General features: G+C 57.9%; 4 protein-coding genes and 3 non-coding genes across 15 annotated transcripts; all 7 read left to right on the top strand.

Moving 5' to 3' along the window:
* Window positions 1-45: 45 nt before the first annotated feature.
* mfhas1 (multifunctional ROCO family signaling regulator 1) lies at window positions 46-5,456 on the top strand. 3 transcript variants are annotated; one of them, XR_007485341.2, is made up of 3 exons: window positions 46-4,077; window positions 4,416-4,621; window positions 4,770-5,456. XR_007485341.2 is itself a non-coding variant. In XM_049737745.2 (3 exons), exons 1-2 carry the CDS (start codon window positions 696-698, stop codon window positions 4,892-4,894), a joined length of 3,507 nt encoding a protein of 1,168 aa, XP_049593702.1. In that variant the 5' UTR covers window positions 343-695; the 3' UTR covers window positions 4,895-4,941; window positions 4,992-5,456. The 3 variants fall into 3 exon arrangements, 2 of the variants coding, with proteins under 2 accessions (XP_049593702.1, XP_049593701.1); XM_049737745.2 differs by lacking the exon at window positions 4,416-4,621 and having other exon boundaries at window positions 343-4,077; window positions 4,770-4,941; window positions 4,992-5,456; XM_049737744.2 differs by lacking the exon at window positions 4,416-4,621 and having other exon boundaries at window positions 352-4,077; window positions 4,770-4,941; window positions 5,022-5,456.
* Window positions 5,457-5,587: 131 nt separating this feature from the next.
* Window positions 5,588-7,649, top strand: rpl17 (ribosomal protein L17). 3 transcript variants are annotated; one of them, XM_049737791.2, is made up of 7 exons: window positions 5,588-5,655; window positions 5,953-6,004; window positions 6,218-6,258; window positions 6,657-6,791; window positions 6,994-7,092; window positions 7,184-7,375; window positions 7,569-7,649. In XM_049737791.2, exons 2-7 carry the CDS (start codon window positions 5,965-5,967, stop codon window positions 7,614-7,616), a joined length of 555 nt encoding a protein of 184 aa, XP_049593748.1. In that variant the 5' UTR covers window positions 5,588-5,655; window positions 5,953-5,964; the 3' UTR covers window positions 7,617-7,649. The 3 variants fall into 3 exon arrangements, with proteins under 3 accessions (XP_049593748.1, XP_049593749.1, XP_049593750.1); XM_049737792.1 differs by having other exon boundaries at window positions 5,644-5,794; XM_049737793.1 differs by lacking the exon at window positions 5,588-5,655 and adding an exon at window positions 5,662-5,836.
* On the top strand, window positions 6,077-6,140 carry LOC125980252 (small nucleolar RNA SNORD58). The gene has a single exon (XR_007485566.1). It is a non-coding gene; the product is annotated as a small nucleolar RNA SNORD58 (small nucleolar RNA).
* On the top strand, window positions 6,819-6,884 carry LOC125980250 (small nucleolar RNA SNORD58). Its single transcript, XR_007485564.1, has one exon. It is a non-coding gene; the product is annotated as a small nucleolar RNA SNORD58 (small nucleolar RNA).
* LOC125980251 (small nucleolar RNA SNORD58) lies at window positions 7,418-7,482 on the top strand. The gene has a single exon (XR_007485565.1). It is a non-coding gene; the product is annotated as a small nucleolar RNA SNORD58 (small nucleolar RNA).
* Window positions 7,650-7,803: 154 nt separating the features above from the next.
* Window positions 7,804-16,052, top strand: LOC125979485 (seizure 6-like protein). Of its 3 annotated transcripts, none has more exons than XR_007485342.2 (17): window positions 7,804-8,757; window positions 10,395-10,528; window positions 10,603-10,795; window positions 11,054-11,239; window positions 11,325-11,496; window positions 11,552-11,721; window positions 11,943-12,137; window positions 12,288-12,426; window positions 12,593-12,780; window positions 12,864-13,058; window positions 13,291-13,482; window positions 13,634-13,831; window positions 14,289-14,324; window positions 14,387-14,498; window positions 14,582-14,690; window positions 14,744-14,888; window positions 15,194-16,052. XR_007485342.2 is itself a non-coding variant. In XM_049737750.2 (16 exons), exons 1-16 carry the CDS (start codon window positions 8,685-8,687, stop codon window positions 15,221-15,223), a joined length of 2,322 nt encoding a protein of 773 aa, XP_049593707.1. In that variant the 5' UTR covers window positions 7,804-8,684; the 3' UTR covers window positions 15,224-16,052. The 3 variants fall into 3 exon arrangements, 1 of the variants encoding a protein (XP_049593707.1); XR_007485344.2 differs by having other exon boundaries at window positions 14,774-14,888; XM_049737750.2 differs by lacking the exon at window positions 14,744-14,888.
* A 2,062-nt stretch (window positions 16,053-18,114) lies between these two features.
* On the top strand, window positions 18,115-23,493 carry scarb1 (scavenger receptor class B, member 1). Of its 3 annotated transcripts, none has more exons than XM_049737732.2 (13): window positions 18,115-18,298; window positions 20,009-20,169; window positions 20,305-20,446; window positions 20,510-20,713; window positions 20,805-20,900; window positions 21,050-21,165; window positions 21,256-21,422; window positions 21,619-21,737; window positions 22,147-22,220; window positions 22,335-22,386; window positions 22,486-22,635; window positions 22,801-22,864; window positions 23,008-23,493. In XM_049737732.2, the coding sequence occupies exons 1-13, from the start codon at window positions 18,179-18,181 to the stop codon at window positions 23,049-23,051; spliced, it is 1,509 nt and encodes a 502-aa protein (XP_049593689.1). In that variant the 5' UTR covers window positions 18,115-18,178; the 3' UTR covers window positions 23,052-23,493. The 3 variants fall into 3 exon arrangements, with proteins under 3 accessions (XP_049593689.1, XP_049593688.1, XP_049593690.1); XM_049737731.1 differs by lacking the exon at window positions 18,115-18,298 and adding an exon at window positions 18,401-19,154; XM_049737733.2 differs by lacking the exon at window positions 18,115-18,298 and adding an exon at window positions 18,408-19,154 and having other exon boundaries at window positions 23,124-23,493.
* Window positions 23,494-23,567: the final 74 nt, after the last annotated feature.

Here is a 23,567-nt window from a genome sequence, read left to right on the forward strand (position 1 = left end):
GACACGCGAAGGCCACTAGAGGTCGTGCAGAAATGCGTCCCCCAAAAAACGCAAGTGTCGGCTTCCCCACCTGACTCAAGCGGTCCAATTCCGTTTAACAAATGCCTTGTGCTTTGAGAGCGTAAAAAGACATACGCGAGGAAGAGGATGGCGTCACGTTCTCAAAAATAACAGTCGTTAAAATAGGCGAACATGACTGTTAAAAATGGGCAAAGTTTATGAAGACATCGTTGACACACACACACACACACACATTGTAGAGGACGACGCCACGCACCCAAACAAACCGGACTCCAGGAAACAAATAATGAATCAAAATACGTAGGTATACGGGAATAGGAAGCAGACTGGCCGGGGGCGGGAGATGATGACGTCGACTTCCTGACTTTCTCCGCAGCAGCAGCAGCAGCAGGAGGAAAAGAGACGGGGGAGGAGAAGAGGAAGAGTATCAGAGTAAGAGCGCAGGAGCGCGTCTCGTCAACCTACCCGCCTGCCTGCCGCCATGTCGACGCTGCGGCCGCGGCCCCTCACTTTCGTCTTCGGAGATGTTCACTTTCTCCTTCCGTGACCAAACGTCAGCAGCGTCCGCCTCGGCGGCCATGAAGCCCCGCCTCCTTCTCAGTCAAGGCCTCCCCGCCGGCCGGTCGCCGCCCGCCAGCAGGTCGCTCGCTCGCTCGCTCGCTGAGGGGTGACCCATGAAGACTCCGAATGAAACAAACAAGCAGCGGGGGGAGGAGGCGGAGCAGACGCCGAACCCTCTGGAGAGCAATGTGAAGGCAGCCCAGCTGTGGCGGGACGCCGCCCTCCGCTCCAGGAAGCTGCGCAACGATCTGCGCCAGCTGCCCCCCGATCCCAAAGACGCGGCAGCGGCCACCGCCGACTCGACCGCCGACTTGTCCCACGTGGAGGCCCTGAACCTGGGAAACAGCCTCCTGCAGGAGCTCCCCGAAGGCCTGGCGTCCAGTCTCAGCAACCTGCGCGTGCTGGTGCTGCGCAGGAACCGCTTCTCCAGCGTGCCGTGCGCCGTCTTCGAGCTGAGGCAGCTGGTGGAGTTGGACCTGAGCCACAACCGGCTCCGGGCCGTGGCCGAGGGCCTGTGCCGGCTGAGCCGGCTGAAGAAACTGAGCGTAAGTCACAATAGCATTCAGCGGCTCCCTGAGCGCATGGCCGCCTTGGAGCTTCTGGAGGAACTGGACGTCAGCTTCAACCACCTCTGCGACATGCCGGCGTCCTTGCGCGGCCTGGCCCGGCTGCGCACGCTGGACGTAGACCACAACAAACTCAGCAGGTTCCCTCCCGAGATCCTGACGCTGGGCGACTTGGAGGAACTGGACTGCTCGGGGAACCAGTTTGAAGCTTTGCCGGAGGACATGGTGAAGCTGAAGAGCATCAAGATCTTGTGGCTGAGCAGCCTCCGCTTGAAGTCCTTGCCCCACACGCTCTGCCATCTGCAGAACCTGGAGAGCCTGATGCTGGACGGGAACCGCCTGACCACGCTGCCGCACGCCTTTGGCGGCCTGCGAACGCTCCGAATGGTCAACTTGTCCTCCAACCAGCTCACTGACTTCCCTGGGGCTCTTCTGGACATTCTGGGGCTGGAAGAACTCTACCTGAGCAGGAACAAACTGACTCGGGTGCCCGAGGAAATCGGGCGCTTGCAGAACCTGGTCAACCTTTGGCTGGACAACAATGACATCGCCTACCTGCCGGCCTCATTGGTGGACTTGGTGGAGCTGGAGGAGCTGGTTCTCCAGGGCAACCAAATTGCCGTCCTTCCTGACCACTTTGGCAGGCTGTCCAAGGTGAACATCTGGAAGGTGAAGGACAACCCGCTGGTGCGGCCCCCGTACGAGGTGTGCATGAAGGGGATCCCGCACATCGCCGCGTACCAGCGGGATGCGGCGCGCTCACAGGTGCGAGCCAGGCCCAGACTCAAAGTGGTCCTGGTGGGACGGAAGGATGCCGGGAAGACGCGACTGTGCCGGTGCCTGCTCAACGAGAGCCAACGTGAGACCCAGCTGCTCAGTGAGAGCCAACGCGAGTGCCAACGCGAGTGCCAACGCGAGAGCCAACGCGAGAGAGAATGCGTGAGAGAACCCGAGAGCCAACGCGAGAGCCAACGCGAGAGCCAGCTCACCCAGAGCCAACGCGAGAGCCAGCTCAGCCAGAGCCAACGCGAGAGCCAGCTCAGCCAGAGCCTGCTGCTCAGCGACAGTGAGAGCCAGCTCAGCGACAGCGAAGGCGTCCACGCCAGCCAGGGGATGCAAGTCAGCAGCTGGGCGGCCGAGGGCGGCCCGGCCTTCCTTGTCTACGACTTGTCGGGAAAGCCCGAGCTGGACCCGCTCAAGGCCTTTTTCTTGTCCCCCTCTGCTCTCTACATCCTGGTGGTCAACCTGCAGGCCTACTCTCCGTGCAGCTTCTACAGCCACGTGGGCTACTTCCTGCACCTGCTGGGCGCCAAGGTGCCCCAAGCCGTGGTGCTGCTGGTGGGCACGCACGCCGACCTGTGCAGGGAGGCCGAGCTGGAGGAAAAGAAGCTGGACATCCATCGGCAGGTGGGCCTGCAGCAGAGGAGGGACGTCCAGGTCCTGGCCGGCTCGGCACTCAAGGTGGAGCAGGCCTTGCAGCAAGGCTACGCTGCGCGCGCCTCCTGTCCGCACAGCCCCTTCTACGCCGTCTCCGACAGCAACCTGCGGCGGAAGAAGGCTGGCCTGCGCGCGCTTCTGGACCGCCGCCTACAGATTCTCTCCCCCTTGCTGAGCGTCAGCTGCGGCGCGCCTGGCGGCGAGCAGACAGACATCTGGCGCCTCTGCCGCAAACTGACCTCCGTGGCCCGCCACCCCGACATCTTCCCCGAGCTCTACCGGCCGCTGCCCGGGTCCTGGCGGACGCTGGAGGAGCTGCTCCGCCGGTCCCCCCAGTTTTGGCTGACCCGCCGCGACTCGGCGCGTCTGGGCCAGCAGGCCGGGCTGACGGGGGAGGAGCGCCTGCAAAGCGCCTTGTCCTACCTGCACCGGAGCGGGGCGCTGCTGCACTTGGAGGACAGCCCCGCCCTGAAGGACTACGTTTTTCACAAGCCACCGCGCCTCCTCTCCATCCTCAACGTCTTCTTCCAGAGAGACGGGACGGGCGCTGCTGCCGGCGCCGGAACCCGGCAGCCCGATGAGGACGGCGAGAAGCTACAGCGCCACCTGGACGCTTTCCGTAGCCACGGCCTCCTGCCGTCCTCCGCCATTCCCCGGCTGCTGCGCCCTCTCGTCCAGACCCAGCGGGACGTGGACGCGGTCCTGGAGCTCCTTGACAAGATGGGCGTCTGCTATTGCGTCAACAAAGCCCGCGGCGGCAAGCCCCCCAAAGGCACCACCGAGCTGTGGTATAAATTCCCCGGGTACGTCCACCGAGGCGACGGGAGCCCCGAGAGCGCACCCCGAGGCGCCTTTGAGACGGAACCCGGCGGCGGGGGCCTCGAGAGCCCAACCCGAGGCGCCTTTGAGACGGAACCCGGCGGCCGGAGCCCCGAGACCCCCCCCCCAGGCGCCTTTGAGACGGAAGCCGCCGGCGGGAGCACCGAGAGCCCACCCCGAGGCGCCTTTGAGACGGAACCCGGCAGCGGGAGCCCCGAGAGCCCACTCCGAGGCGCCTTTGAGACAAAACTCGGCGGCGGGAGCACGGAACCCGACGGGGGCCGGGCGCCGCCGAGCCCCCCTTTCGCCGCCGAGCGGCTGCAGATCCGCTACAGCTTCCCCTTCCTGCTCCCGCCAGGGATCTTTGCCCGCTTGGCCGCACGCATCGACCGACACGTGGTCCGCAGGTGGGACGGCCGGCGCTGCGTCCTGGCGTACCGCGGAAAAGTCCCGGTGGTCATCAGCCACCGGCCGGCGCCACCGCAGGCCCACACCTTGTCCATCAGCAGCCGCGCCGCGCTGCCCAACATGTGGACAGCGTGGCAGGCCGTCACGCCGCTGCTGCGCGAGCTGGACGCCCTGCTGGAGGACTGGCCCGGTCTGCACTACCACAAGCACATCCTGTGCGCCAAGTGCCTGCGAAGAGGCTCGGCCAGCCCGCACGCCTTCCCCGGTAAGAACGCCGCAAACGTTGCAGAGGATGACGGGCGACTTTCCCCGGGCGCCCGACCGCTCGCTCGCTCGCTCGCTCGCTCGCTCAAACCTGAAAAGATCTGGCCACAAAAGCAACTCGGGACATCATCCACCGAGGGCCAAAAGCTGAGACCCGGGCAAATCATTTCAAGTTACTCCGTGAAAAGCAAGCAGCCCACATTCAAACTAACGGAAGTACAAATTTAAAAAAAAAAAGAAAGAAAGAAACAAAACCCGAACCATAAATCAAAAAAGCCACTGTCATGCAGAAGAACTTTTGAAGGTCATAAATGATTTATCTGGGTCTCCTTGTTTTAGTTCACAGAAAGAAATTCAACAAGAGTGCGTGTGGACTTTTCAGAACGACACGGCTAAGGCATCAATCGGAGCCACGTGTCATTGACGGCAACTTAAGTCCATCCTGTTACAGCCACATGCCTTGATCCAGCGCACGCACGCACGCACGCTCACTCGCTGGATTTACGTGGCACACGTGAACAGACGCCGGAGATTTAACATCTCATGTGAGCGCCCTGACCACGCCTACTCTAAGTGCCTTGGCGTTGTCAATCATTAGAATTGGGACAGTTTGGTCCAGCGTGCAAACATGTTCACACACAAACTCGCTCGCTCGCACACACTTTATTATGACGGCATGTGTCCACATTTCAGGAGAGCTTCTGTCCCAGCGGCGTCCCGAAGGCGTTAGCGAGCTAACGTGTCCCAAGAATTCTTCTGAGCGAGTAAACGTGGCTTTGGTCTACCCGCCCGCACCCACAAACATTGGCCCCGAGTGACCCCGGCCGGCACACCCAACAGAGACTCCGACCGACCTCACACGCCGGTACGATTGGCACGTTACTGAACGACCCTCTCCTTGAGCTCATTTGTTAGCACGTACGTTGCGACGTGTGTGGCTTTCAGGTTGTCGGTCTGCTGCGAAGGGCTCGGGAAGCTTTCTCAGGAACCTGGCCAGGCCAGAGCGTCGGACTGCTGTAAACACGCCGGGGAACGGATCGGTGCGTCCCGGACGCGCTCCATCAGGCGACGCGACTATTTACTCCTCAGTTGGTGTCCAAAGATGAGCAAAATGTCTTTTTGTGTGTCATTGTGACGGAACCTGGTGGTTACCGTGGCGACGCGTGACAGAGTGCCTGATGGATGACTGGCCTTTTTCATGGAAATAAAGCCTTTATTTTGCTACACAATCAGAAGAGAGCCGTGTGAATAAAAGAAAGAATTATTTATCCTTTTTGATATTTTGGCACTTGTTTTCTTGCACTCGAATGCGCTGCTGTGACAAGTACATTTCCCCGCTGTGGGAGGAATAAAGTTCTATCATCATCAAATCAATCGCAACTAAGTGACTCCAGTTTTCATGTATGTTGGGAGATGCGTCGCTCGCTCGCTCGCTCGCCTTCATTGTATGCATAGCTGGATGGTACACACTTGAAGCCGAGGTTTCGTCCTCCATCCACCAGGGGGCGTTGACCATTAAGCGGCGCACAAGCCCTTGGCTCTGGCTCCGCCTTTTCCTTTTCCCGTCGCGGACTATTCGGTAAGGACGATAAACTGACGCGCCGGCACGCAATCCTTGGGAAATCTTGTGCAAATTGTCTCCATCCTTCCTTGTAAACGCTCTCCGAGTGTTTGAGACACGCGACTGCACCAGTTGGCTTCGCCCGTTTTTGTGAAAGGTCGGAATTTGGCGTGAATTTTGCCGTCAACGTTTGCTGAAGGTCCGCCATGTTGGCCGGGCCCGCACTCGGTTGCTTTTGCGCTCCACGTCGTTTCATTGAAGAGCGCTTTTCTGTGTTTGACCGCTTGTCCTTTGTTTTGTTTTGCCTTGCCTTAGAGAAGAGTGAAAATGGTCCGCTACTCCTTGGACCCCGAGAACCCCACAAAGTGTGAGTACCCCCCACTCTCTCGCTCTCTCTCCCCCACCCTCAAAGACGTGTTATTATCCGAGTCGGGAGGTGGCGCGCTGATGACCACTTAGGACACCTTTGGATTCCCATGAAAACAACCTTGCGACTGAGCGCCATTGGCCCGCCCGACTGCACGTCCACTTTGCCTGTACAGCAAAGCACACGTTGATTACCGCAACTTTTGTCTCCTAGCATGCAAGTCGAGAGGCTCCAACCTGCGGGTCCACTTCAAGGTGAGCCAGCCGCAACACCCTAGAGCACACCATGCCTTTATGAACTTGCCTAGAAATGTCCGCGTCTTGTCAAGCTCACAGTCAGTATTAGGTTCTATCAGAAAGTGAATCGACGGAGGACCTTTAGCACAACCCTAAATGCTTCTCGCGGGCGCGGTTGGAGAACATTTGGTTAAACGAGCTCTCCCCATGATGTCTTGATTATCTGACTAGTTGCGGGGGCTGAATTGTAATGGTGGCGGCGGCCCATAACAGCTGGGTCGCTTTGGCTGGACTTTGCGTTTGTGGCGAGAAAGCTGCTTGAGCGCGTGGCGCCCGTTCCATTCCAATGGATGTCCACCTTGTTGGGCCATATTTCGTCAGGTTTGTGGCTACAGACTCGTGCTAATGTGTTGCAGAACACGCGTGAGACCGCCCAGGCCATCAAAGGCATGCACATCCGCAAGGCCAACAAGTACCTGCGGGACGTGGTGGTCAAGCATCAGTGCGTCCCCTTCCGACGCTATAACGGCGGCGTGGGCCGCTGCGCTCAGGTGAGTGGAGGGCGACCACGGCGCAGGCCGCTGTGACGACAGTCTTAGGACACCTTTGGATTGACCGTGAGACAAAACTCTGTTCTGAGCGGCTGTGATGGGGGAAGGGGTCGGGCTGTCTGTCAGTATGCCTGCCGGCCGGCCGGCCTGCCTGTCTGTCTGTCTGTCTGTTGCTCTGTCTCAAGACGTGCACCTCCTTCAGGCCAAGCAATTCGGCTGGACGCAAGGCCGATGGCCCAAGAAGAGCGCCGAGTTCCTGCTGCACATGCTGAAGAACGCAGAGAGCAACGCTGAGCTCAAGGTCGGTGGACGCGGCGTGTTTTCGAACGGAAGAAATTTGACCGACGTTCCTCTAGTAATACTTGTTGGACAATGTGGCGGGGCGTTTGCAGGGTCTGGACGTGGACTCGCTGGTGATCGAGCACATCCAGGTGAACAAAGCGCCCAAGATGCGTCGGCGCACGTACCGCGCCCACGGCCGCATCAACCCCTACATGAGCTCGCCGTGCCACATCGAGATGATCCTCACCGAGAAGGAACAGATCGTCCCCAAGCCCGAGGAGGAGGTGGCGCAGAAGAAGAAGGTCGGTCTGTGTCTATTTTGGGGGTGCTGGAGCAAAGTTGTGTTGCCGTGATGACTACTTAGGACACCTTTGGATTAAGCAATGAAAAAACTCTAAAGCTGAGCGACGCCGCCGTGTCACCCGCCCGCCGCGTGATGTCATAATGGCCGCCGTGTTAATTCTTGTCTTGTCTTGTGTGCGCGCGCGCATGCAGGTGTCCCAGAAGAAGCTGAAGAAGCAGAAGTTGATGTCACGCGAGTAGCTTGCAATAAAAAGCAAACCTTCTTGCCACCGACTTCACGTGTCTATTCTATCCAGTCGCGTTGTCGCCGGCAACCAAACGGTCGCGTGATGACGCCTTTCCTAAAAGGACAAAGTCGCTGGATTCTGCTCTCAAAAGGTCGCCGGATCCCAAAATGAAATTATGGGCTTGATCTGGACCCAAGTGTGCCTCAAAGGTGGAACGTGCCATGTGTCACCGAGACGGACCGGGGAACGTGTCCTGGTCCAAAATGAGTAGACCGGGATAACTCCCAAAGAGAAATGAATGGGAGCGTCCAACGTAAATGCGAGTGACCCCTGTAAAATGACATCCAATTATTTCCCATGCTAAAATAACTGCAGGCGTGTCACTTCTTTTTCAATCGGTCAAGCATTTGGGCTGCTTCCTTGGCAAGGTGCACCGACGCCATGTGGTGGACACCAGGCGGTGGACACCAGGAGGCGATCCCCGCAGGCAGGTGCTGGCTTGCAAATGTGCTTTTCGGAGGATGCCATGCATCCTGGCGCCCCAAGGTGCGACGTTCCAGAACCAACCGCTGGCTGTCTCCTGGGCTGGTTGGCAGCCTGGCCGGCTCGGCACGTGGCGGCGGCGGCCGCCGCCGGGCGCTCGGTGTCCATTTTGGAGGTCTGGCCCCCTTGAAAAGCTGCAACGCAAATTCAAATATTGCAACACGATTGCCACAGACTCCTTCTGCAGGAGCAAACTTTTTGCATTAAAACGCTTCCACTCAGTCCAAAGTACAAACAGCGCAGGAGAAAGGCAAAAAACGCATCCACTCGGTCGGTCGGTCCCAAGGACAGACCAAAGGCATGAAAGTTCCTCATTTGGCGCTTGAGGCACCTGAGCTTTCTCGTTCATTTTCTCTTGCGGCCCAACACAGCCAGAGAGACCAAAAGAAAGACGTGTAGGCAGAGCGGGAGGGGAGGGGCGAGCGAGTGAGTGAGTGAGTGAGGAGGTAACCGGAAGCTGCTGTGGCGCTCATTCGAGTTTAGCTTTCACGTGCGGCAGGAGCCTGCCTGTCCACCGTCGTGAGGATCCTCGCCCTTGATGCATGTCTTGATGTCTCGGCGGACGTGCGTGTTGCTGTTGTTGGCTTGCGGCTGCGTTACGCCGCGTGCGGGTGAGACACGCTCTGCTTGTGTGCGGGCTGGCGGGCGGTCGTTTAGCTGCAGTCTTTTGAATGCGGTGGCGTGCATCCCCGTGGAGCCAGCCCGTCAACCCTAGCTGCATATGCCTGCTTTGCTCTGCTCTGCGTCGTGTTCACCGCGACGTGGGACGGATGCGCGCGTGCGCGCGCGAGGTTGTCAACACATGCTGCGGCGAGCGTGAGCGCGATTGTGCGTGTTATCGAGCAGCTGTTGAGTGACTCCGGTCCACCGCTTAACAATCGCAGATCCCCCCACAGGTCGCAACATTAGGAACCCCTCCAGCCAGCCAGCTAGTTTCCTCACCTTGCACTAGTGGTCGGTCACCAGCCAATGTGACTGCCCGTATACAGGGGATAGAGAAATACGACACCCCCCAGCCAGCCAGCCAGCCAACCCTAACTCCTTTGAGTTAAGCCTCTCAAAAAGCTTCACTGCGATTCTTCACTAGAGATCGTCTAATTTCTCTTTCGCTTGTTTGTAACACCACAAGAGTCTGGCATTTGAACAAGGGTGTGTAAACTTTTGCATCCTCTTTTTTTTTTTTTTTTTTTTTTTTTGTGCGTGTGTGAGCGAGCTGCGAGAAAACGCGGCGGAAAGGGTTCCGGTTGAAGAGCTTCGGCAAGTTGCGCAACTCCAGCCCGCGGCGGAGAAACTTATCATTGAATTAGCGTCAACTTGGCGTCGATGCCTTGGGTGGATGGATGCATCCGAGTGGATGGATGCATTGGGCGGATGGATGGATGGATGGATGGATGGATGGATGGATGGATGGATGGATGGATGGATGGATGGATGGATGGATGGATGGATGGATGGATGGATTGGATGGATTGGATAGATGAGCAAGTTTGACTTGCTGTATTCTGCCAAGTTGACCGCTTGAAAGAAGGCACACCGAGTGATCGTTCCCTTTGAATTATTGCCAATGTTTAATGTGATATTTTCTGTGCTATTTTATGTTTTGCTAAAGCGCCTCATGACTGCTTAAGCGACATCAATTCCCATTTCTCGTCCCATGTGCACGTGTGGCTAAGCGTGTGCGCGCGCAATAAGTGCACTTGGCTCGTGTTTGTCATCACACCTGAGTGGAGAGAGAATGACTAAATGATGTTTAATTAGCGCATCATTTGCCTAATGACAATCTTGTGCTGGTTTGGGGTTTACAAACAAAAATAGCTGCACAGTATATTTTCAAGGCATCTAAAAAAATGTTCTCGGACAACCCGTAATATTCAGACAACAAAGTCTCATATGAGCCCAAACGCACACGCGTTGCTGACTCGCAAGTCTGAAGCAGGCTGTGTGTAGACTCGACAAGGCGTCACGACCCACGAGCGCGCGCGCGCGCGCGCGCACACTTTGGCCACATCTTTACTTCCTCTTAATCGGGAACTTTACACGCACAGAAAGTGAGATTAATTCTTTTCAAAATCCTCAACGAGCAGACACAAACACATGCAAGGAGACACGCGCACACGCACGCACACGCACACACACAGAGTCACAACACAGCAAATCTTTGCAAGCGTAATCCTCCAGAGGATTAAAACGTACGACGATGGCAAACTACTTTCACTTGCTGCGTGAAAGGCTCTTTCGGTCCCTTCAGAAACTTCCAGCTGCTCGGCGACCTTCCAGCAGCCTGAAGGTTACATCGACTCGTCAAAGGCGCTTCCCCCAGCTGGCCATGTGCGCTGCACGTACACCATCAGCGTCTACGCGGGCTACGGCGTGGAGCTGCAGGTACATACGTGACACGTGGTGGTGACGCAGCCGTTCCCAGCTGTCCCAATACTTCTGTGCCTGCCTGCCTTCAGGTAAAGAGCGTCAACTTGTCGGACGGCGAGCTGCTGTCCATCCGGGGTGTGGCCGAGGGCGGGGCCTGGCTGCTGCTGGCCAATCAGACCCTGCTGGTGGAGGGCCAAGTCATCCGCAGCCCCAGCAACACGCTCGCCGTCTTCTTCAGCTCGCCGCGCGACGCCGTCGGCTCCTTCCTGCTGCACTACCAGAGTAGGTGCCGTTTGCGTCGGCTCTCAACCTCTCGTCTCGACTTTGCGATTTCCTGTCATGCCTCCTGCGTGCGCAAGGAGGCATGACAGGAAATCGTAGCTTAGGCGCTAAGAGAAGAGAGGGAGGACCTATGTGGCCAATTATCCTCTTTTTCTGCTGCTGTGGCGAGCCAGCCATGGTGTCCTAGCCGCCAGCATGAGAAACGTCAAGGCTAACGCTTTGGGTGGCTTTTCTCTTCCTTGTTGTGTGCCATGCCAGTCTTCCGCCTGAGTTGCTTACTCCCCAAGCGGCCCCACTTCGGGGAAGTGTCCGTGTTGGACCTGTTGCCTGGCGGCACCGCCCGCTTCCACTGCCACATGGGCTACCACCTGCAGGGGCAAGCGCTGCTCACCTGCGTCAACTCCTCACGGCCGGCATGGAGCGGCAAGGAGCCCTCCTGCAGAGGTGGGTGGCACCCCCGCCCAGGATGCCCTGCCCCTTCCCATGAGCGCAGCTCAGTGTAGCCGCCGCCACGGCGTCCCCTTTCTAGCTCTCTGCGGCGGAACGGTGAAGAACGCCACGCTGGGCCGGGTGCTGTCTCCCTCGCCCCGCCACGGGCCTGATCCCAGGCGGGACCGCGCGTGCGCCTGGTCCCTGGAGGCCGCAGGGGAGCAGCGGCTGCACCTGCACCTGGAGCGCCTCCTGCTGGGACCTGCCGACAGGTGGGTCGGAACGACGGCCTCCAAACGATCGTTGACAGTGCCTTCTCCCGCTCAGACTGGTTCTGCGGAGCGGCCTGGATGCCGCTTCCCCGGTGCTCTTCGACTCGGGGCGGAGCTCGCGCGTCCCCTTTGAGGGGCTGATCAGCGAGGGTCCTGCCGTGAGGATCCAGTTCTTCACAGAGCGGCCCGACCAGAACACGGGCGTATTCGACATCCGTTACGAAGGTTTGTGTCAAGACCGACACCGACGTTTCAGACCTGGCCCCGGCGGGCCTACAGCTGACGTCGTTTGGCATTTGTCAGTCCGGTAGCGCACCAAAGCGCATCCCTCCACTCTGCAAAATTGCCAGTTTTGCTTCCCATCCACTTGTCCGTGTAGCGCTTTGGACGGTCGTCCCGGGTTCTAACGGCAGCCCATCTCGTCTCTTTTGCCCCGACCGACGCAGCCTTCGAGCGAGGTCGCTGCTATGAGCCCTACCTACAGGATGGCAACTTCACCACATCGGACCCCCTGTACGGCGTGGGCGCTGTGGTCCAGTTCGCTTGCGACCCGGGTCACGCCCTAGAACAGGGACCGCCCGTCATCGAGTGCATCGGTACCAGAGACCCTTACTGGAACGACACGGAACCGCTTTGCAAAGGTAAACCACTTGGCATCTTGCAACAAACCTAAGCCAGCTGACCCGAGCGAGCGGCCGAGAACGCCAGCGAAGAGAAAAGCGCCGAAAAGAGCAGCGCCGGCAGCGAGCGACACGAGGCAACCTGGCGACCGGGTCTGCTTTCTGCGTCAGCGCAATGCGGCGGCGACCTGAGCGGACCGGGCGGCGTCATCTTGTCGCCCAACTGGCCCGAGTGGTACGGCGAGGGCGAGGAGTGCGTGTGGAACATCCACGTTGGAGAAGACAAGCGGGTGCTCGTCGACGTGCAGCTGTGAGGACGACGGCCGCCGGCGGACTGACTTCACTGACTGACAGACAGACAGACCCTAACCCTAACCGACTGACAGACGGACTGAGCCGACACCAAAGCATCCCACGATAGCATGCATCTTCTCGAAGCTAAGCCGAGCGCTAGCTTTTTCTCATTCCCACGTCAGTCTCAACATCAGCCAAGGGGACTCGCTGACGGTGACGGACGGCGACGATGGCGCCGCCCGCCTGCTAGGCCGCTACTCGGGGGGTCGCGCTCCCTTCAAGCTCTTCTCCGCCACCCCTGACCTGAGCGTCATCTTCCGCTCAGGACCGTCGCTGGGCAAAGGGGAGGGCTTCATCATTAATTATATGGGTGAGGCACCAGCCAAAGCAGGAAGCCAAGTTGTTGTCGTCGTCGTCGTCCTCGGTTGGCCCCTTCACTCTACCTTTCCGCAGAGGTCTCCCGCAACGACTCGTGCGCCGACCTGCCCGAGATCCAAAACGGCTGGAGGACACGCGCGGACGGCGCCGCGCACCGCGGCTCCCGCGTCACCTACCGTTGCGATCCGGGATACGACCTGCAGGGCGGCGCCACCCTCACGTGCCAGCCGGACCTCTCGTGGAGCGCGCGGCCGCCATCTTGTCAGAAAAGTCAGTAGCTCTTTCTCAATCGATATATCCCCGGATGCGTTTTGTTCCGCCATTACGCCCTCTTCGTATCGACGAACGCCCACCGGCTCGCAACAGTGCGAGCGATCGGGCGACGAGCGAACGCTCCCAAACGCGGTCATCGGCACGAGTCCGCCGTCGCTTTGTTCAAGCGATCTGGCCCGCTGAGCTTCCCGTGCGTGTGTCTAACCTTGATCTTTTTCTGCTGTGCCAGTCATGTACTGTTCAGACCCAGGTCAGGTGGAGCACGCCTCCCGCTCCCTGTCGGACACCAAGCTGCTGGTGGGGACCACCGTCCGCTACCGCTGCAGTCCGGGCTACATCCTGCAGGGCGGCGCCACTATCACCTGCTACGGCCGTGAGCCGGGCACGCCCGTGTGGACTTCGCAACTCCCGCGATGCGCCCGTGAGTCAGTCGCCGCGAGCGACCCCGCCGCGCGTGAAGCCTGCCGACCGCGAGAGTTGGCTCGGTCGATTGCTCGGCTGCAGGCCGGCCGGCCGGCCGACCGACTGACTGACTAAAGAGGGATTCCTGATGTCTGTTTACAACATTGCAGCCGAGTACTCGCTGACGTGCGCTGACCCCGGCGTCCCCGACAACGGTTACTCGCTAACAACATCCAAGCGCGTATTCCTGCCCGGGGAGACGCTGACCTTCGCCTGTTTACGCGGCTACCAGCTGGTTGGGGACGGCGCTGTGGAGTGCGTCCAGGGAACCCCCTCCTCCTGGAGCGGACCGCTACCCATCTGCAGGGGTGAGCCGGCAATCCGTCGTCGGTCTTCTTGGTGAATGCTGAAGGTTTTTTTGCTGCATTTGTGACGACGGTGGAGGGATACGATGGCCACTCGCCGTATCGATGAATGAAAAAGAACCAATGCTTGACTTGTGAGTGGATGGATGGAGGGAGGGAGGGATTGCCATTCCGAGACTGATTTATCAGTCCGTTCCACGTCCAGGGGTCCATCCGCCTCGGTTGCATTTGTGGAAGGAGAGAGTGGCCCCTTACGAGCTTGACCTCCGACTCGGCCTGGACGAGAGCGGTCGGTCTGGTGTCGTCTGCAGTCCCACTGACGTCACGGTTCAGTCTGTTCCAAAGCAGGCTGTCAAAGGACGCTTGGGCCAGTGCGGAGCGAGCTTGGTCGTGGCGCACACAGCGCCAAGAGCCATAAACAGGAAGTGTCTGACTTGATGTCTGACTCTGTGTCTTGCAGGTGAGCCTCCCTGCCTCGCCAACCACGCTTTGGAAGGTGAGTGTGCGCACGTGCGTGCGCCCGTGGGCTCGTTAGCCACTGCGAACGTGTGTTGTCAGTGTCACACGCCGGCGGCGCGGCAGTGGATGGCGCAAGTTTGGCGTTGGCTGCCTTGGTCCTGCTTCTGCTGATGTCGGCGCTCCTGGGAGGCATTTATGCGCTGGCCACTCGGTGGGGATTCTCGCCAGAACTGACAATGCCGCTGCCGTCGGCGAGCCCGACCCTAACCTGCGCGTGACGTCGCTTCCCGTCAGGTGTCGCCCCGGCTCGGACCTGGGTCTTCCCCTGATGTGCCCGCACCGTTACCGGCAGATCGTGGCGGAGGGCGAGTTTGACGGCGCCATCTACGAGGCGGGCGGCGCGGTAAGCGGGCGCCGGCTGTGACTTGGGCTTATCTGACGCCCGTGGTCGTTCAGTTGACCGTAGGGTTGGCGATTCTGACCCAGCTCTGTCCGAGTCCCGTGTGGCACCTTGCCTCCAGTGCCGCTCACACTGGGTATGAATGATGCAGCCGCCACGCCGGCTAACCCTAACCCTCTGTCAGCCTGCCACCACCAGAGTGTGAGTGCTTTGAGTACAAGCGTCTTTGAGTCTCCAAAAAAGTGCTATATAACTTTGATGTATTATTAGCTTAGCTTAGCTTAGCTTAGCTTAGCTTAGCTTAGCTTAGCTTAGCTTTGGCTTGGCTGAAGTTTAGCTTCGCTTATTTTGTCTTAGTTTAGCTTGGGTTGGCTTGGCTTGGCTTTAGCTTATCTTAGCTTTACCTTGGCTTTAACTTGGGTTTAGCTTGGCTTTAGCTTAGCTTAGCTTAACTTGGTATATCCTGGTTTAGCTTGCTTTATCCCCCTTTTCTGCTTTGTGTGCAGGACTCTCACGAGTATGAAGTGTCCATTTGAAGAGCGCTGCAATCGCGTTGGCGGGGTCGTGACCACGCTTCCGGATTCTCATCATTTTCACTTGATGACCTGCAGGTGTTGTTGTTGTGTTTTTGTGCCGCCCAGAAAAAGCAAACCAAAAGAACCACGACCCGTAGAGCCGAACCCTCGGCCACCAGGCGAGATGCCATTTGAAAACAAATCGAAAAACAAATCCCGCCCCGTTATTGTGACGCTCGATTGGTGGAGCTGTTCTCGGCACACATTTCCGTAAATCTCGAAGCGGTGAAGAAGACGTGCCCAACCAAAAAGTGCGAGTGCGTGCGTGCGTGTGTGTGTGTGTGTGTGTGTGTGTGTGTGTGTGTGTGTGTGTGTGTGTGTGTGTGTGTGTGTGTGTGTGTGTGTGTGTGTGTGCGCGCGCGCGCGCGTCATACTCGCGGCATACTCGCGTTAAATCAAAGTGTGATTTTTAAAAATAGAAATAAATGACTGGTCGCCAAGTGCAACTCGGGGAAGAAGTGGGACAATGAGGGTGCTTTGAAATGATATTTGTCAAATTAGGACCTCTTACGATGACCTTATTTATTGTTACACACCTTCCTGTGCAATGAATGTAAAGCCACTTCCCATAGAGCCGTCGGTCTGAGCAAGCAAGCGATGCTGAGCCAACGGGATTGCTAAAGAATCTGTTGAGGGAGGGGCTGGCGGACGTCATGTAAATATGTCAAGCGAGGAATTGAAGACTTCCTCATGATGTCATTCTTATTCATGTCGTGTGATGATGACTGCTGTGCTGTACCCTTTCTTGAGCACGAGACAAAAGAAATAAATGCGACGTCGTTACAAATGAGCATGAAAGCCGTCCAACGTCACCGGAAAACGAGCTGAGCATTCCGTCAGACGATTGCGATGGTCTCGTCGCTGACACATCTTCCGTTCGACGAACGCCTATTTTGCTGCCTGCTGACCAGAATGTGCCTGTGGCTCCCTCCTCGAATAGACTGCATTGACTATTTTTGTACACAGGGTGGCGCTATGGGCCAATATAAGCCACAGCGTGCGTGGGCTTTTTACTAGCGCTCAACGCGCACAGCTCAAGCCGGCCTCTGTTACATATATACGTCATACGATAGTGAGGTATTAAGCGTTGGATCTAGATCAGGGGTGGGCAATTCCGGTCCTCGAGGGCCGGCCGGTGTCCTGCATGTTTTATAGGTAGGTCTCCCTGCTGCAACACACCTGATTCAAATGATCAGGACTGTTATTCAGCTTCTGCAGACCTTGCTAATTATCTGACCATTTGAATCAGGTGTGTTGCAATAGGGTGACATAGAAAACATGCAGGACACCGGCCGGCCCTCGAAGACCGGAATTGCCCACCCCTGATCGAGATTGTTGAACCTAGCTAGCTACAAACAGGTTTAGCTGTTCCTTTGACCACGTCTGTACCGCAAGTGTCGTCGTGGTTTGCACTAAAATTTTACTTAACTTTAACTTAAAATCACCCGCACCTTCAAAATGGCGGTGCATTTTTTTAGGCCCAATGACACAAAGCTATTAACGCTAAAAAAAAAAAGAAAGAAAGAATGGCGATTTTCCCGAAAGTTTTCGTCCGATGGGCAGATGATTCCTCTAGGTGGACCATAAGTGACAGGACTGTATGAATATCTGAGTTGAGCAAGCAAGGATGAAAGCAGGCAGGCAGGCAGGCAGGCAGGCAAGCCCGGGAGCGGTGGCACTGGCCTTCCTACCGCAGTGTCAGATGAGCGAGCGCGCCGAGCGTCATGTGCGCGGCGGCCAAGAGAGGAGCCCTTCATCGTCAAATGCGGCGCATCCGTGGAGAAAGACGCTGAGGTGCGGCTGCGCTGGCGCACACTCGACCCTTTTGTGCGTGCGCGCTTGCCGGCCGGAAGCACGCGGCCGGCCGCCGTAGGGCCGGTAGCGTCTCCGCTCGGCGCCACGTACCCGAGGGCCCCGCTTCCGTCGCCCGCCGTGACCTCTGTCCATCCAACGGCGCGGCGATGACAACCGGCCCGCGCTGCCAGAGCGAGGGGCGCTGCCCAAACGAGGCGCTCGTGACGTGGGCGCCCTAACCCTAACCCTTACTCTCCTCGGCTGCCAGCTGTCGTTTGGATGCAAGCCGACAACTGATGTCAACAAAGGACTTGATGGAAACATGCGTCCAAATGGCGGAGATGCGGGCCTGACGACAGGCACCGAGGACAGCCACACGTGTCGCACCCACCCACTGCTGGTGGTCGTTGTCAACATAGCGGGCACACTTGAATGGGCAATTTGGTGGGAGCTGCGCTCGTGCATGGCCAGGCCATGCGCGAGGTTTGACAAGCGGCCTTGGCGTCAACCTGCGTGCGTGCGTGCGTGCGAGGGACGCGGAGCTGGGCTCTGCCCACGTCATTGCAACATATGGCCGCAATCGCCAAGAAGAAAACCTTGCTTGCGAAGGCCTTTTCTGATGCAGCTGACTACAATGTGACTTGCTTCCTTCCTTCCAATCAGAGAAAAAGGGAAGACGACCGCTGCTTGTTTTTTTTGTTTGTTTTTTTACTGCAGCACATTTCACCACATGCTGCACGCGCATGCACGCGCGCACGGTATGCTCGTCGACGCCGTGGGTGCGAAAGGCGAGACGCGCGCCGCGCCGCGCCGCCAGAAAGCGACCGCAGCGATTTGATTTCCAACGTTCAAGATAGAACGCACGCAATCTCTCAATTTACTGCGCTCGAGAAATAGCAATGAGCCGTTTTGGAAGCAAGGTTTCCTGTTCGGACGAGAGAATCTTGAAGACAAGTTGGAGGTGGCTTTCCCTCGCAGGATGTCGAGGGCGGGGCTGGGCGGGGCCGGCCTGCCCGCCGCCCACGACGTCGTGCCTATAAAGATGACGGCCCGACGCCCGTCCGGACACCGGCTTCGTCCTCCGTCGCAACTATCTCCGGATCTTCATCGCTTCTCTCCGACATGGCCGTGGGCAAGTCCAAGGTGGCGTTGGGCTTCATGGCGGCCGGAATTCTCACCGCACTGTCTGGAGTTATTCTCATTTTTGTGGGCCGGGCCGTCATGAACGATCAGATCATCAAGGTATGCGTGCGAGGGTGCGGGAAGGAGCGAGGGGGGTAGAGAACCCCCCCCCGCCCATCAGATTGGGTACGGCTGCTTGTGGGATCTCAAGGTTCGGGGTGCTGGCACGGCAAATTTCGCTTCGTAGATTTAATTCCCACATTTGTGCAAGGGAAAGTTTAGTAAAAGTCCAACTAAAGCGGAAAATCTGCAGCAAAAGAGGAATGATTCGGGTTTCTAAGGACGCCATTGAACTCGCTTTGAATCTATAGAACTTCTCTTCTTTGCCTTGAGTGTGATTATATCAAATACTTGTCCAAATAAAGACAATATAGCTCGAAAAAAGTTGATTTAGAGGACAGCTAAAAGGTGCGCGCTTACTCGTCACTCCACATTTCTGCCTATACAATTCCAAGTGAGCGAGCGCATTGGTCCAATTAGCGTTTGGTCGGAGAAGAGACGCGGCTGCGCAGCGTGGTGAACTCCATTTCCCAGGATGCCTCGCGGGAAGGAGGGGCGGGCGCGGCCAACACAGCCCTGAGGTTGCCGCGGCCGGCCGACTATAAATGAGATGGCGACGGACGAGCATCTCAAACTCGTTCGTACGAAAAGTGGCTGGTGGGAGGACTTGACGAGCACTCGAGACGAGCACTCGAGACGAGCTCCGCGCTCAAGCGCACGTTTCTCTAGCCGGCCCGCGAAGCTGCTAGCAGGCTAACAGTTAGCTTCAAGGAAAATAACAAGAGCAAGTGCGGGCATGGTGACGTGCAAAAGCCAAGTGGCGGTGGGCTTCTTGGTCGCGGGGGTTCTCGCGCTGGTGTTTGGGACCATCCTGGCCATCGTGGGTCCGCTCATCATCGACCAGCAGATCGTCAAGGTGAGTCCCGCGTTCCCCACGGAAACTGAACGCCGCCCGCCCGCCGCAGAGGTGGAAAAGTCCGGCCGCCCTACGGCACGTGAACGCAACAAGTCAATCCCAAACTTCGGAGGGCTTCCGACGCGCAATTCGCCTCGACCTTTTTCTTTGCATTCCTTTCGACCGGATCAAGTGCGTGAAAGTTCCACATTTAGCTTGAAAAGCTCCCGTGCAAGCGATGATTAAAATAAAAAATGGACATCGGCATTGGATGCGATGCGATGTGTCAGTCAGCAAGAAATTCCTTTCTCTGCCGGTAGGGAGTAGTGGACAACGGCGCTCCACTGAATCATTTTGCTTTTGAAATAGACACTTGATGTCTTCAATGAACCGAAAGAAAACGCGTGCCATTTTATGCATATGCAAAATAAGTAAAGAAACAAGTTAAGGAACCTAGTCTCAAAGTCAACATCTGGGAAGCACAAACAGCCATGGCGAATCCAAAACAAAAGGAAACGTTTTCTGAAAGAAAAGAGAATGCTTCGAAACTCTCATTGAAATTGATGGAAGAACTTTTGGTTATTTTGAGGAGACGCTTCACTTTATTTTCAGTCAATGTGCCACGTACCGCTGTAAGACGAACCCTAACCCTCTGGAGTTGTTTGCTTGCTTGCTTATCTCCCTCCGTTCATCATGTCCGATAAGCTCATTTAGATTAGTTGCCGTAGCGGGTGTGTCTCGCTCGCCCCCCCCCCCCCCCCCCCCCCATATCGTGGCTCCGCCGCAAGGTCGGCGTCCCCGAGACTGCGACCGATCCAAAAGTGTACGGCGGGCATGAAAGCAAGCGTCAAACCCAAAGCGTGTGGTGGGCGCAGAACACGGTGATCGACCCGCAGAACCAGATGACGTACCGCATGTGGAAGGACATCCCGGTGCCGTTCTACATGTCCGTCTACTTCTTCCACGTCCTCAACCCCAAGGAGGTCCTGAACGGCGAGAAGCCCATGCTGGAGCAGCGAGGCCCTTACGTGTACAGGTCAGAGTGGCTATCGTTTGTTTGTTTGTTTGTTTGTTTGTTTGTTTGTTTGTTTGTTTGTTTGTTTGTTTGCCCTAACCCTCCGACGTGACGCCACGGCCTGACCCCACGTTGACCCGTGACCTTGACACGCAGGAAGCGCTGCCAAAAGGACAACATCACGTTCCACGCCAACAACACGGTGACTTACCTAGAGTACCGGCGCTACTTCTTTGAGCCCGGCATGTCGGCCGGAAACGAGTCCGACGTGGTCACCATCCCCAACATGCTGGTGCTGGTGAGTGGTGCGTTGGAAGGGGCCTGGACTTGAGCCGGCTAACGCCCTGCCCGCCTCGTTCAGGGCGCGGCGGTGATGATGGAGAACCTCCCGTTTGCCTTGCGACTGATGATCAGCGCCACCTTCAAGTCGTTCAAGGAGGGCCCCTTCCTCACCAAGACGGTGGGCGAGCTCATGTGGGGCTACGACAGCGGCCTGGTGGACTTCCTCAACAAGTACCTGCCCGGGACGCTGCCCTCCTCCGGCAAGTTTGGACTCTTCAGCGAGGTGAGGTGCCACCGGCACGCGCGCTGAGGCCCGGCCCGGCCCGACCCGGCCCGGCACCACTGACCGACGCTCCGCCCCGCCCGTTGTGCAGTTCAACAACTCCAACACGGGCCTGTTCACCGTCTTCACGGGTCAGGACGACATTGGCAACGTGCACAGGGTGGACTCCTGGAACGGCCTCACTGAGGTAAGGTCAAAAAAAGAGCATCCTGGTGTCGCATCTTGCATGTGTTTCACCCGCGTGAAGCTTTCCAGCATTGCGCTGGCTTCGACTACGTTTTGAACCGTCAGCCCGTGCAACAACAGTCGCTCGCTGGTGTGTTTGTCTCTCGCCAGCTGAGCTACTGGCGGACACCTCAGTGCAACATGATCAACGGCACGGCGGGTCAGATGTGGCCGCCCTTCATGACCCGAGACTCCACGCTGGCCTTCTACAGCCCCGACGCGTGCAGGTTGCCGCCGCCTAACCCCAAACCCTTTTCAACCCCGTCGTGGGCTGGCTCCCAGCCCGTTTTTGGCCACGCTCCGCTTGTCGCCGGCAGGTCCATGGAGCTGGTGTACCAACGGGCGGGCAGCATGAAGGGCATCCCCTTGTACCGCTACGTGGCGCCCAAGACGCTCTTCGCCAATGGCAGCGACTACGCCCCCAACCAGGGATTCTGCCCTTGCCGCCAGTCGGGTCTGCTCAACGTCAGCAGCTGCCGCCACAGTCAGTAGTAGTTCTCGGGGGGGGGGGGGGGGGGGGGGACGTCGTTTGCCAGATGGCAATTTGAGAACCCAAAATGCAAATGAGCTGGGTTGTTTGCAGGATGGCTGGCGCAAATCAAAAAGTTACCATGACATACGCGAAAAAGCAGCAAACGTGACATTTTGGCGCCGTCCGTCTCTTTGTCGGTTTTTCTCAGATTCTCCCGTCTTCATTTCGCATCCGCACTTCTTCAACGCCGACCCTGTCCTGCTGGACTTTGTGCACGGGCTCCAGCCCACCGAGGACCAGCACGGGCTCTTCATAGACATCCACCCGGTGAGTTGTTATCTTTGCCCAGATAAACTTTATGGGGGGGGGGCACGTGGCGGTGCAGACTTTGTGTTTAGTGTGGGCGTCGCTACTAAAGATAGTTTGGCGAAGGGGCGCAGGTCAAAGTTCACCAGCACCTTTCTGACAACAAGCACAATAAAAGACGGCCGGCCGTGACTGTTGACCAAAGTGGCTGGCAGATAAGCTAATTGGATAACAGCGGACACGCTCGCTGACCATTCGAAGACGCCGCCCTCGTCCGTTGGGCGCGATTGGAGTGTGAAAACAGGAAGTGGCGATGGCGCGCGGGCGCAGGCCTTCCTCTCTTTGTATGCGCGGCTTTGCGGGTCTCGCGTGCCTCGTTAACGGCCGGCGCCTCGCCCCGCCCGCCGCTGTGCTTCTTTTGTCTTTGCAGCAAACGGGCGTCCCGCTCAACGTGTCCATCCGCCTGCAGCTCAACCTTTACGTCAAGCGAGTGTCAGGAATTACGTAGGCGCCTTCCCCGAGTGCTTTTCTTGTTCCTGTTTGCGAGCTGGCCGCAAAGCCTAACCCCGCCATTCTTCCTCTTCTTCTTCTCTCCCGCCCGGCCGCCTCTCTTGGCAGCGAGACGGGCAAGATCCCCGAGACCGTCATGCCCATGATCTGGTTTGAGGAGGTGGGTGAGCCAGCGCGGAAAGGGCCACAGGAATCGCGGGCCCGCTTGATGCCGCTTCCCGGCCTTCTCACCCAGAGTTTGTGTGCTCGCCGTCCTCAGAGCGGCTACATGGACGGGCACGTCCTGGACACCTTCCATACCAACCTGGTGGTGCTGCCCGCTGTCATGGAGGTCACGCAGTACGGCTTCATCACGCTCGGCCTGGTCACTGCCGCCGTCGCCGCCATCGTCTGGCACAGGAGCCGCAAGGTAGGCCCGGCCGTCTGGCGCTTTGGCTGATGTGTGTGAGCATCGCGCCGAGGCCGAGTGTAGCCCCCCCACCCCTGGTCCATCGTACGTCCTCCCCATTCCCCTAGCCGCACGAAGGTCCCGTCCCGTTTTTCCCATGTCTGAGACGCTGCGCTCGTCTTATAGGAGCCCTGCCAAGATCTGGCTCACGGCAATGGCGCCCCGCAGAAAAGCAAGCGGGGAGACTCAGGTGGGCACGCACGCACGCACGCACGCACGCACGCACGCACGCACACACACACGTAGGTTGGAGTTTGCGGCATGCGTTGCTGCTGCGCTTTGCGATGCCCGTGTCATCCCCTCCCCCTAACGCCAGCCACTGCAATCCCAAAGGGCTTCAAACGCACGTGTGGCGTATATGGGCAGAAGAAAACTAAATTGGAGTCCGTCTGCTTTGGGAACGGAGATCCACCTCCCCCCCCTGACAGCCGCTGTGTTGTTTTTGATAGACGAGTGAAGCCGACGGCGGCAACGCGTTGAGAAGCGCCCGCCCAGCCCAGACGGCCGCTCTGACCTGCACGCATGCGCGCGCGCATGGCATTCACTTCCCGGCACCCTGACTGACGCCCGACCTTGTTTTGTCTCCGTGGGAACAAGCATAAATTGGAGCGGCCGATTGGGCGACGTTATCCTTTTTTTTTTTTTTATGGCGAGTGTTGAGACCGTTGTCACGGTGATGAAACGCAACCGCCTCACCTGCTCCTTTGACTTCTTGAAAGTCGTTCCCAGGGCCGGGGCTATGACATTTCCGGTTCCTTTTGTATGGCTTACAGCACGCGGGTTTGTGCAACAATAAACGTCGTCGTGACGATGCCGCAAGTTGCCTTTATGATTTTGTCAAATGTGCACAAGATGAAATTTGCCCTTGTTATCAGATACTGGCACAGCTTGTA

Source organism: Syngnathus scovelli, chromosome 13 (genome assembly GCF_024217435.2).
Source record: "Syngnathus scovelli strain Florida chromosome 13, RoL_Ssco_1.2, whole genome shotgun sequence".
NCBI lineage: Eukaryota > Metazoa > Chordata > Actinopteri > Syngnathiformes > Syngnathidae > Syngnathus > Syngnathus scovelli.